This window comes from Athene cunicularia (genome assembly GCF_003259725.1).
Source record: "Athene cunicularia isolate RWA chromosome 1 unlocalized genomic scaffold, athCun1 chr1_part1, whole genome shotgun sequence".
Classification (NCBI taxonomy): Eukaryota; Metazoa; Chordata; class Aves; order Strigiformes; family Strigidae; genus Athene; species Athene cunicularia.
Genome location: NW_020799091.1, coordinates 19653974 through 19667275, shown reverse-complemented (window position 1 = coordinate 19667275; position 13302 = coordinate 19653974). Strand labels below are relative to the sequence as shown.

Below are 13302 nucleotides of genomic sequence, written 5' to 3'. Positions count from 1 at the left end.
TAATAACTCTGCAAAAAAAAAAAAAAAAAAAAAAAAGTCAGAATTAATTCATTATTTGTATGAGAGCTTGAGGCGGGGTTCACTTGCACAGCAATGCTTTAGAGTTTGTCATTTATTCCACCAGGTGTTCATGCAAGCCGCCACCCAGCCCAGAAATACCCATCTTCCTTTCTCTGTTTCTTTTCTGTTCTTTATAGAGGAGCCAGAAAAAGACAAGGAAATGCTGAGAATTTGGAAATTTGAGAGAAAAATGAACATACATTTTTATGTGCAGGGTTTTTGCTGGAAAAGTTTATAGCAGTATTACTCCAAATGCATTGAAATACTTAAACAAGTATTTCCCTCTAACAAGTATTTCAGTTGAGGTTATTTTGTTTCCAAACTTGTAGTACCAGTGCAATTATGATACCTGTAGGCATTAAGCTCCAGGAGCCAGTTGTACTGTTAAATAGGAACAACATGCTGATTTTCCAAGCTTCCTCTTCTAAGAACATCAATTTTTCCTTTATGTGTGTTACAATGTATATCTGGTCCTAGTCCCTATGAGTATAACCTCCCTGAGTGTATAGAAAATTAGCTCCTCCCTTCCAAACTGTATGAACTCACTTACCCAGTTCGCACATGGCTTCACAATCTCTAGATCTGACCCAAGTGAGAGTGTGGGAGCGAGTGGTAGGAGGGAGCGCAACTGCCCATTTTGGTATCGGCTTACAGTTACTGTGGGATCAGCAAGCAGTCAAACCGCAGCCTTACTGTTTATTTTCATCACTGAATAGAGGTAAAGCAGAGGAATATTATAGAGTCATAGAATGGTTTGGGTTGGAAGGGACCTTTGAAGATCATCTAGTCCAACCCCCTGCCATGGGCAGGGACACTTTTCACTAGACCAGGTTTCTCAAAGCCCCGTCCAACCTGGCCTTGAACACTTCAAGGGAAGGGGCATCCACAACTTCTCCAGACAACCCGTTCCAGTATTTCACCACCCTCATCAAAAAAAAAAAAAAAAAAAAAATTATTTCTTATGTCCAGTCTAAACCTACTTTCTTTCAGTTTAAAGTCAGTGCCCCTTGTCCTGTCACTACAGGCCTTGATAAACAGTCTAGAAACACAGCACTCTGATTGAATTATTTTTACTGATGTTACATGTAACATCCTACTTCTGCACAGGAACAAGTCCTGTGAGTGCCAGTGCTGTCTTTCCAAGGCATTATTCAGTGCATCTGGTGTTTGTGATAGGGCCTGTCTATACTGCTGAGGTAATAGGCGAGTTTTTAGTGATATTAATCATGTTTGCCTAAGAGGTGCTGATGGCTGGGTTTACCTTACTCAGCACAAGCATCATTTCTTTTGCAAAGTTACTCTGTTCCTGAATTGTCAGTTGCATTTGTTATATTTATGGTAACTTTTTAGCAATGTTAAGTTGATCTGCCATATGAAAAACAAATGATTAACTGTCGGAAAATTCTATGCCTTATTTGACTTGTTCACATTTAAAAAGGTTGTTTCTGATGATCACTGGAAGAGGTCCCCATCCCAGGATGAAGGAAAGTCAGATGCACAAAGGGTCACACCCAGGAGATGGGGCTCTGGAAAGAGATCTCGGCCCAGACCTCTCTCAGACTATGGCCAAATGTCCATCAGAAGTTTCTCTATACCAGAAGATGCAGTTGCAGTGGAGTCTCAGAAGACAGACTGCACAGATGGAGAAAATCCGCCAGGGCTGGCTTCCGTCGGGTCTGGGATCCAAAGCAATACAGTAGGCTACCACAGAGGGCGAAAAAGAAGACCCATCTCTGTAATAGGTGGGGTCAATTTCTATGGAAACGGTCCGGCAGAAGATATAGAAGGTCTGCTGACACAAGTAAGATAAGAGATATGCTCTCTGCAAACTGCAAGAGACCCTTTCACTTCCTTGTCTCTATCTTCAGCCTAGAAAATAGAATGGATGCTTCCTTCTCTTCCTTCCCTTTTGTCAAGCTGACATCGTGTACTTACAATTCTGCTATCCTGGTCACTAATTACTTTGTCTTGTTGTTAAGAAACAAACCAGCATGGAATAAAACTGTACTGACTTTGAGATAATCTTTTCCATATTGTAAATTAACTTTATTCCTTTCTTGGAATGGTTATTATGTCTCATACTGATATGTAAGAGCTCATTTGGTGTAATACAGCTGTGTGTTTAGTCTCCTTACAGGGTGTAGGGCTGACGAATAGAGGAGTACAAACAAATGTGAAAATAACACTTTATTTATTGATCATTTAAAATTCTCCAAAAAACAGGCCTGTTCAAAACCTGTGGCATTAGCTGTGGTGTTAAAAATCTTGGTGTTGGCATACTTAAAACTAGTGAAGACATTGCTTAAGAAAATTGGTAATAAATTGAGGAATTATTGAAATAAAGAAATAATCTTAAGAAAACTGTCAATACAAATAAAATATCTGTTTATGTACTGCTAAACTGACCTGATGATACAGATGTAGGAAGCCTGTAAGAAAATAGCATGTGATTGAGTTAGCACTTGAGCAGTACCTATATACTATTTGCCATCTCTGTAGACTTAGGTAAGAAAGTGAGAAATAAAAAAGTTCTGAAAGGTAAAGATAGCTCCTTTTTCCCTGGAGGTGGTCCTGAGTGGGTACAATGTATAGAAGAAGAACTTACAGTTGTGTTGGTAGTGGTGGCCCTGTTCTGCAGTTGGTTACAGAGTTTCAGGCTGATCAGGTGTTTTTCACTTTCCAGAAAAGCAGGAGGACTCCTTACTAAAGCAACTGTCAAGCTGATAAAGCAATAGAAAAAAAGAATAGCATTTACATCCTCAAAAATGTGATTCTGGGGGTTATTAATGGAATTGGAATCCTCTTAATCTTTTTCATGTCACTCGATCTCCTGCTGGAAAGTTTAGTGGTACTCCCCTCACTGAAATCAAATGCTGAAACAATGGCACGATTTTCAGTCTCCTGTGAAAAGGAATTTTTAACATGCATACTGTTATTGTATACTGCACATTTTTTCTTTGTAATTCCCTGATAAAAAAATGTATCTTGAAGCAAAATCAAGAAACCAATGAACTTTTACCCAGGCAAAGACCATAGTTTCAAACCATATATAATTGAGATATTTAAAAATTAATTTTATCACCACTTAGCTTGGAGGAAAAAAAAAAAAAAGAGGAAAATTTTGGTTATAATTTCTAGGCCATCTTCCTCAAGAATAATAGATGGATTTAAAGGGATAGTAGGTATTGGCAACCCAAGTAACCCTTGCTGTACCACAGAATTGATTTAACACTCTCCAGGCCTTCATTTACTCTGAAAACAAATTGATTTATCTTCAAACCTTGCTTGCATCAGTTTATTAATGCAGGAACACACATCAAGGCAGCTATTTGAGTTGACACTTTCTGCACTCTGATGCTGCCTTGAGGGCTGGTTGGGGTTAAATGAGCACATTGCTGAATCACCATGATCAAGACCAAACTATAGAGCATTCCCAGCGGGGGCACATTTTAAAACCAATTGATGGCCTTCCCAGGCCTGCCACTGAATAACAGCACATCCTTGTCTATCCAGGGAAGGGATCTGGACTGAAGCCTTACAAGAAAATTCTAGTTGCCCCAAAATAAATAGCTTTGTTTCTTAAGCAGCCAGTTATTTGCATATAGTGATTGCCATCACTTCTATTAGCTATTTGATGCAATATGTTGGACTTACTCTTTGTGGTGTTATTCAGTGATAGGATCCTAGTATATTGCTAAAGCACTGAGGAAATGAGGTTTAAAGATGAGGTTGTAGTTAAATCATATTCAATACACATTGAGGTTTTTGGCAGTCACATTAGAAAGTAAATTTGTAGCTGGAATGTAAAGGACTAATGAAGCAGGGAAACATGCTAGAAGTATTTTATGTGGGGCTTTCAAAGACTGATCTTCACATTGGTGATGTTTTTCTTAAAAGCTTTGAAAACCCATTGTAATATTTGGAAAGTATAATGCTAATTCCTTCTTTGTTGTCTTTTGTTTTGGTCTGACAGGTTAGGTGTGAGGAAAGGTTTTCAAACAATACTAAATCATTGGTTTCATAACAGAGTGTCAAGAGAGAGTTCATTAAAAAACCACCTCTGATGTTTCAGATTACTTGATAGAAGGGCCTATGAACAGTAACAACTGAAAGATAACAGAAGATCTAAAGATGAGTTTCTCTGAAGTTTGTGTGCTGAGGTCTGGCTGTTTAGTGTTGAATGTTCATGCAAGGTCATTCAGCCTGGCTAGTGTGGAGTTGTTCAGGGATGACATAAAATTAGACTCAATTTGCAAATAAAACAGGGGTAGGTTCTCTAATCATAATTAAGCAAATTAATGATTTAACTAAAGAAAATGGCTCCTAGATAATGCTACCAGTAAACGGAATATTACCTCTTTTTAATGAGACTCCTGGGAACTTCAGAGCAGAGGATCATTTAGACAATTATTTTTGTCTTGTAAAATATGTTTATTTTACTTAAAAGCAATACATTTATTTGAAGAAAGCAAACATCCCAGGAAATTAACACAACTTCCAGCTGTAGCATTTCTGGAGATTCTCGCCTTGGGTTTTCCCTCAGATGTATGTTTACAATGCCCGTCGGCATTGCACAGGCTGTTCTCAAAGCAGTTAGATCCCAGAGCATTTGCGCTAGGGTATTACAAGATGAAAATTATGGACCATGTCTGATCATAACAAAAGGTTAAAGAGTTTTTAATGTAGCAGAGAACTGTAATGTAATAAAATATTTTCTGTGGTGCTGGTGGATATGGTATGCAGTGTTTAAGCAACTTCAAAGTAGGGGATTTTACTGCCCCTGTAATTACCTGGACTATCTGAAGAAACCTTTCCTCATATATGAGTTTTGCTCAGTTGGACTTGCTGGTAGTTTTACTAATACTGGATTTTCCTGTTTTCTCTGTAGCCTGTTACACGGCCACCTGTTCCAGCACACCAGGTACCCCCTTACAAAGCTGTTTCAGCCAGGTTCCGGCCACTCACCTTTTCACAAAGTACCCCCATTGGCCTGGACCGGGTTGGACGAAGGCGGCAGATGAGAACGTCTAATGGTAAGATGTCTTTCTAACTTTCTAGATCTCAACTTCATACCCCAGGTTGGTCAGGAGGTAGATTATAATGTGGAACACAAAAGGGTGCAAATCAACTCAGTGACAAAGTAGTACTCAACTAAGTTGCTTTGTCTTCTAAGTTTCTCATTAGTAGCTGCTTTTTTTTTTTTTTTTTTTTTTTTTTTTACATCTACTGTTTGACGTTGCTCTGGTTTATTCTTCTGTACCACTTACACTCCTGTATTTTCCACTCTCTACTCACATACATGCTTGAAGATAATAATAGAATATGAGGGAAATAAGATCTAATATGCTTGAGTTCATACCCAAACCATAGCCACACCACACATGCATTTTTTAATTTTCTGTTTGACATGCATTCAGCTTAACTACCAAGATAGGCAAGCCTTAAATAAATGGCTTAAGTAATAGGGTTAAGTAATAGGTTTTTATGGTTCCAAGCTAAGTTTTAGCTGCAATGATGTCCAAATTCTGCTCAAAAAATCCCTCAGATACAGATTAATTTATATAAGAATATGTTAAAACTACATTTTCTGGTCATCAGTAGAACATGATAGTTTTCTTCAGAAGGTGCTCTGCAAGGAACAGACTTAGAATTTCTATCTAACTATAGCAATGAGATACATTATATATACTATATTAGTATTTTCCTTTTAATTTATATTGTAGTGAAATATTTGGAACTACTTTAAAACCATGTCTGGAGTGTGTCCTTGCTGTATGTATCTTAGTATACTTAAAGATCAAGATTAGACATCAAGGTAAGCTAGACACCTAATGCTGTGACCCATGCTGAGATTATGTGGTGTATCAGTCCCTGATTCCAGAAGGACCACTCACAGAATAACAGGTTTGCCATGAACTAGTTTTGAAAAAAAAGAGACTCTCTAAGTATTACAGGGTAGGAATTCTACTTTTAGTTATCCTTTCCATTTCATGTTTGGAAACCACATGTAATAATATTAATTACCTAGACAACTGTCTGAGAGTAATATCTTTCCAGGTATTTAGCTTTTGATTAACTGGTATCCTAAACATAAGCATCAGGATGACAGATAGACAAAGTAAGATTTCTGCCACTTTTTAAGACAATGAAGGCAAAGCAATATTGATTATGCTAGATGTGACTTTTATGACTCATTACAGCAGAGAAGTTGAGCAGAAAAAGATTCTGAAATCTAAGACTTGAAGGCAACGGGGGAGTATCAAGGACTTAACAGTTTGAGAGCAGTTGCAAAGATCTGTTAAGTAGCTCCAGCAGAAAATAATAAAGTGACTAGTGCCACACATTCTGATCTCTTTCCTTTTTCTCTTAAAATCACAAGGCATTTCCTTGTCTTTGAACATGTGAGAGTTTTTTGTTTGCTCATGTACAGTGAAATTTGATAGCACAAAAGCCCTTTATTATAGAAAGAAATTCTAAACCCAAGCACTGAAAACCAGTGGTATCTTAGTTACTTGATAAAGCCTAATACACTGCATGTCTACTTTTATAACAATGGGAGATAGAATTGGAAATGTAAATTTTTAGAAAAACAGCTGTTACAAGACAGTAAATCATCATAGTGTAGGAGACAGAATAACAACCAGCTAACATGTAAGGAAAACTTCCCTTGAGACTTATATTGCTACACTTGTGCTTAAAGGGTTACAAGTTTTAAATTATGTTGAAGAGGTTTATCACAGCAGGGCAATTTTTATAAGTACCTTAAACACATGTTTTTTGCATATTGTGATGTGGGACTTGAATTTGGATAAATTAATTGGTGAACTCCTTTAGATAGGCCCAGCTCTAAGCAGGTGGATTGGAATTCAGCTGTAGTTTAAGTCACCTGAATTCAGTCTAAATGTAGGTTAAACATAAGACTTAAATATGAAAACACCCATTACAGGCAGTGGAGGACTAGGGTTTGATTCATTTACCCACCTGAGGGTCCAGTGCACTGTGGGGCACCTGATAACCTGCCTGCAGCTGGAGATATCACAAAGGACCTATGGGAGACCTATTCCTTTCTTCAGTGCCAGCAGGATATCCAAAACATTTAAAATGGCACTAAGTATCTCTGTTTAAACAACTGAACCATTGCAGTCAATGAAGGTTAGAGTAGGAACAGCCTTTGGGTGAGATGGATTGCTCTCTCATCTGTCTCTATTGTGACCAGTACCTGATGGTTCATTCAAATGTGGATTCCAGCATTTAGATTAATAAATTTAAATGTCTTTAATTCAAGTAGTGTCCCATCCTGGATGTTTGCCTACAATGTTAAACTAGTGTCAAGCTTTTCCCAGTTCATCAAGGTTGGGTAACCAAGTAGGTTTCAGCCTGTGTGGAGCACAGCTCAGGAACTGAGGTACAAACAAACTGACTGTTGAGGAGAGGAGATTTTCCGGTTCTCCATTCCTATTACTGATCAAATAAACAACCCCCACTCCAGATATCATCAAAATGAACAAACAGAAGTTTTTAATCACTCCTTGAGAGAAAACAGTTCCCTGCTTGCTACCATCTCTGTGCTACCCTGTCCTTGCTGGCCCACCCCCAAAGTGTGAGGATGTAAGTGGGATAATATGCAGGAAATGAAGATTCCCAGGTTACTACACTGAGTGCCATATTTGTGTTTACCAGGAGGTGGGTGGAATATATCTGATGTTGCAAGCAGCTCCGTGGTGGTTGCTGTGTTCTGTGGCCCAGTGCCTGAAAAGCTCAGGGAGGCAGAAAGACTCATGGACAGGACCTGAAGGGGCATCATGAAATCTGTTACTGCAGGCTAAGCAGTTCCCGTGTTGCTGGGGACAGACAAGCCTCTGGACCAGAGGGTGATGTCTATGTGATACTTTGACAGATGGGACTCTTAACTGATCAGGTAGAAACTAAAAGACCAGGAGCCCAATGGTAAAATTGTGCAAAGCTTTGCTAATGTCATGCTCAGTATTGGACAGAGAGGCCTTTTTACCTCCAGGCACCCTCATGCAGAAAGTTGTATTAAAAAGAGGGAGATTTAGATTATTTATGAACCGAGGAATGTTTGAAATAAAAAGATCCTTTGTTTTCTAAACCAGAACAAAAGCAGACTGCTTACATGCAAATCAAGAGATTATGGAGCAGTTTCTAAACAAAGTATTAGGGGAAAGCTAGCAAGGGGAATAATACACAGTATAAGGCAGCACATCCTTTACAGGCAATGTAAGTGATCATTGCATCCTCAAATGAAGAACTGGGCAGAAGCTGACAAAACTCAAGTAAAAAATAGTCAGAAACAGTGTGACAAATGTTGTTTAAAGAGGATTTAGAAAGACAGGCAACCCTTCCAATAATAGTGAAAGTTTAAAAAGTAAGGTGGAGAAATAAACATATTTTTAAAAGAGCGAAATGGCATATGTCAGAAACTTGGTTGAAGGAAGATAATCAGTGGAGTATAACCAGCATACCACTGTCATGCAAGCTGTATAGACATAACAGAAACGATTGGACCAGTGAAAGAGGGTCTCTTAATGTTTAAAGAAAATCTAAGAGCCAAATCGGGTAAACAAATTGACTGTTATCTTCAAGTGTCACAGGATCCGAGGACTGGAATGTCATGCCTGAATGGGAAAATTTATAGTGACAGGATTAAATGAACTACCTGAGATCATCAGGATGGTGATAGTAAATGTGACAAACCAAGGAAACCAGAGAAGTTTCAAGGGCAGCAAGCACAGTCATAAAAGGAGACTTAAACTGCTGTTCTGTGGGTTGAGAGTTGTAATGGGGCACAGTGCAGTATTTTTAGATGCACCATAAATAACTCCTTGGTGCAACTAATCAGGAGACCTACAGGAAGGGAGACAATTCTTGAACCACTCCTGAGGTGTGTGCTGAATCACACATAAGAGCTACTCTGTAAGGGCGGGATGTGTCTCATTATAGACTTCTAAGCTAAGCCAGGTGACCTGGACTGGAAGAAACAGGTAGTTTAGGGTGCCGTTCATTAACCAAATACAGACAGATAATGAATCTTGCCCTCTGTGTCCATAATGCACTCTGAGCCAATATCCTTGCAGGGGTGAGAAGAGTAAAAAAATCCAGCACAGTATGTGTTTTAATTTAAAAGAGGGATAGTAAATAAAAGTGAGAAGTCATTCGTGTAACAAAGGAATTTAGAGGAGCAGAAAAAAGTGTTGAATGCTTGCAGGCAGCACAGAGAGTGTTCAAGGACAGCATATTAGATACTTAGAGCAAATTCATGTCTCCTGTCAAAACAGAATTTGGAAACATCAGAAAAGGGTTCTGTCATTAAACACAGAGGAAAAGAATGTATCAGAAGAACAAGAAAAAAAAGACATCCTTCAGATTGTTTAATTGAATCCACATAGCAAAAAAAACCCCTCTAGCAATTTTCATGTAAAGCTATAGGAATGTAGAAATAATTTGCTAAAGATATAAAACATACATCCTTTTTGAAAAACATGAGAACCTGGCAGACTACTAGATAGTTTGTAGGCCTTGTAAATGACTGAGAAATAAAACCTGGGCTCAAATCAGGTTCTGTCTCAAAATGTCAGTAAAAGTTTTAGAGTTAATGAAATGAATAATAACAACTTGCCAGAACCAAGGGATTTAAGAATGAAATTGCTGAGCTACTGCCTCAGCATGGAATTTGTTCCTCAAAAATTGCCTCAGTACAAGGAAGAAAGCAGTGAGGGGATAACCATTTATAAAGAAGTATCAGGAGGGATCCACTGAGCAGTAGACCACTAAGTCTGACATAATGGTACATGAAATATATAAAGAATGTATTTAGGATTTAGAAACTATAATGGACTGATGAAACCTTATAATGAAGAAAAGTCCATGTGCCCTATGTACAGGAAAGCCGTGCCCCACAAATGGTTTATGTTTTCTGAAAAAAATCACTGAGGATGTGACCAAGGGGATTCAGTAGGTATAGGCTACTTGGATCTGCAAAAGACCTCTGACAAGATCTCTTACAGATGTCTCCTAATGGAGGCCTGGGATAAGAGGGAAGATCCTCCCATGCATTAATAAGTGAGTAAGCCCTAAGTAACAGAGGAGGAAGGTGGTTGGTTTTCTTAAGGAGAGAGCCCATGAGTGGAGTCAGATGTTGAGTGTCTTCACAAAAAAATGTGGTAAGGGAGGTGTAGAATGAAGTTACAGTTCTTGCTTGTGTGCTAAATTATTCACAGTAGTAAAAGCACAAGCTGTTTGAACAGAGTTGCAGAAGGATTTCACCACACGGAGACAAAACGCACTGCACTGGTGGCAGGTGAATTTGGTGTTAATAAAGGCAAGGTAGTGTACATGAAGGCACACGAGCCTGTTATGCTTGCAGAAGAATGAACTTTGAGCTGGATACTGCCATTCAGGAAGAGATCTTGCAATCCTAACAGATAATTAAAAGTGTCGGTTCAGTGCCTAGTAACAGCCAAAACAGTAAATAAAAGAGCAGAAATTTGTAGGAAGGGAATAGAGAACAAAACAGAAAGACCAATTGTGCCACTGGTGTGGTGTGTGTGGGTCATCTTCCTTTCCACCTCAAAAGGCATTTTTTACAGGGGAGGATACAGGCAAAAGGACAAGAAAACCTACTCAGCGTCTCTGTGTGAGGAACTATTAACGATGCTAAGGGCTCTGCAACTTGGAAAAAAGGACAATAGGGGAATAAAAGTCAGATTGGCATGGGAGAAGTGAACAGATAATAGTTACTGTTTCCAATAATGTAAGAACTAAAGGGCACCAAATGAAATAATGAGATAGCACATTCAAAATAAAATATAGTTTTCACACTGTAAAATTAAACTATGAAACTAATTGCTACACATATTTCACATGCCAAAAGTTTACAGAAATTTAGAAAGTGGTTTGAAAAATTCAGTTCATTAAACGCAAAGATAACACTTCTGCCCTGGGAGGGATCGACTCTGATCATCAGATAGCTGGAATTTAGAAAAATACATCAGAACAGTGCCATTACATGCCTCATCTATTTTTATGGTATTTTCTGGGCATCTGCTACTGGATGCTGTCAGAGCAGTGGTGGGGGGCAGGGGGGACACACCTTTTATCTGCCCCAGAGTGGAGGGTCCTGTGATACCAGAGGACTGTCTAGAACTTGACTTTCTTGAGGCGGGTGAACTAGCTTTTAGTTTCATTATATTAGTATGTGCTATCCACAGCCTTTTCAGTGCCCTGCATAGTGGGTAAGCCAGCTCGGCATGCATTTGGACAGGGTCATTGTGAACTGCCACCACAAGGACAGCCTGAGCCTCCTCCTGTCCCTCGCTGATCCTGCAAGGAAATGAACCCGCCGCCAGCTCACCCCAACTGAGTATTTTTGTGGTTGTTCAGTCTGTGGCTGCACAGTTGCTAGATGTGCCAGTGCAGAGGAGGGAAAACAGATTGCCCCCCTGCCCAGCAGCATCCCATGGTGGCACTGGGTTAGTCATCGGGCAAAAGCACACAGTCTGTTCCGTTCTGCAAAAATCAAACCAAGTAACTGTTTTCCAGAGATCGTTTTTAATGTACGTTCTAGGAAAGCTGTGTGGTGTCTGATCTCAATTTTCCTTTGGCAGTTCAGTTGTTTCTCCCCTCCCGTTAGGGGTTTGACATGGCAGAGAACTTGTGCTCTGGCTGATTAAAAGCGTGAAGCCTTCCCTTGCAGGTACCAGGATCATCAGCACTTCAGTGTCATTTCTGTTTGCTCGGTTGGGTTTTTTTGGTAATGATTTGAGTTGAGAAAAATATGTGGGGCTTTGTATGAACATCTTGTAATACGTAGTAGCTTGGTTTTACTGTGCTATCCAAGTGCCCTTGCAGCAAGAACTAACAGTGAAGTTTGGGGATTCAGAAGAGAATTCCTGTCAGTCTCCTGTGCAGTGCAGCGCAATCTGGATTTTTGTAGGAAGATGGCATTAATGTTGCAGGGCAATGTTTGGCCTTTGCTTCTCCGTCTGAGGCAGCACTAGGGGAAACCATGTGATTTCAGTGGGTGTTGAGAAGTTGCTCTGTGCAGAAATGCCTCCAGGGTTTTGTGGACATGTCCCTGGAGGAGGCAGTCCCCAGTTACAGGGCAGACTCAGCTGAGCAAGGCAGTTCGCAGGTAAAGAATGAGCCATAAAGATGATGGAGCTTTCCATACCATAAATGTAGTGCCGTGTACACGCGCAGGTTGTAGCAGGCTTTGCACTCTGCTGGTGGGAGCAGCTCCTGTGTTTGCTTCCGTGCATGAACTGGCACAGCTCTGCAGCAGACCGATGCACAAGTAAGGATGGTAAATGCTAGTCCTTGGTGAGTGAAGGAGGTTGTGCTCTGGCTGGGTCAGTCCCGGTGAAAGCCGGACTGCTTGGGTGCTTTTCTGCTTTGTGCCCTATTTTCTGGAGCAGCTGAATTAAGTTTGTCATCTGATTGAGAAAATGTCTCTGTCTTCCCCTCTTCTGGGAGCAGACTGCTGTAGCCTTAACACTTCGGCTGCTTGTGCCCTAAATAATGGTACAGCATTTGCCAGTGAAGCAAGAGAAGTTTTAATAGCCTTGCAAAAAAATACCTTCATTGTTTATTTGCTTCTACTGGAATTTTAACTGATATAATATAACAAAGATAGACCGATACTCCAAACAGTGTTGTAATACAAGGAACTCCCAGCTCCCATCCAAATAGTCTTTCCCTTTGAATTGCAGTCATTTGAATATAGATTGAAATCGCATTAAGCTGCTTTAATGAAAAACAAATGTACTCCTTGGCTTGCTGCGATCGAGGCGTTCAGGCACTTTGGGAGCGGTCTGGGCGGCGCAGGCGGCTGCAGGCACAGCGTGGCCAGGGCCGGGCAGCCAGGTTTTTGTTTCTTTTCTGGAACTTCCTCCCTGAGGGCACCCCATGATGTCAGCGAGCCGGGAGCTCGCCGTGGCCGGGCTGAGCGCCGCCGGCAGTCCCCAGCCGGGCTCGGCCGCCGAGGCGCAGCCGGGAGCTGAAGGCGGCGAACAGGCTGTTCCTCTGCTCTGTGGGTAGCTCAGAGCCTTTTGTGATCCTTCGCCAGCCCTTTTTGGACCGAGCATCACCTGTTAAGAGGTCAAACCCTTGCCCTGGGGTCGAGTCTGACGGCAGCATGGTAGCCAGGGGAGGAATGGCACGATTTTGGAGTCTGGAGAGCCTTCAGATGGGTACGTGTGAGTAGAACATGCTCCCCCCCCCCCC

The 13302-nt window shown here is 40.5% G+C and overlaps 1 protein-coding gene across 4 annotated transcripts in view; it reads left to right on the top strand.

The window, feature by feature from the left end:
- SPATA13 (spermatogenesis associated 13) overlaps positions 1-13302 on the top strand; it is a 159309-nt gene that overhangs the window by 127014 nt on the left and 18993 nt on the right. For 2 of the 4 annotated variants that reach the window (XM_026845033.1, XM_026845021.1), the window contains exons 3-4: positions 1499-1861; positions 4949-5093. In XM_026845033.1, the coding sequence (XP_026700834.1) occupies positions 1499-1861; positions 4949-5093 (508 nt within the window). Of the gene's footprint in view, positions 1-1498; positions 1862-4948; positions 5094-13045; positions 13269-13302 lie in introns of those variants that run through there. The other 2 variants (XM_026845042.1, XM_026845051.1) reach the window with 2 other exon arrangements.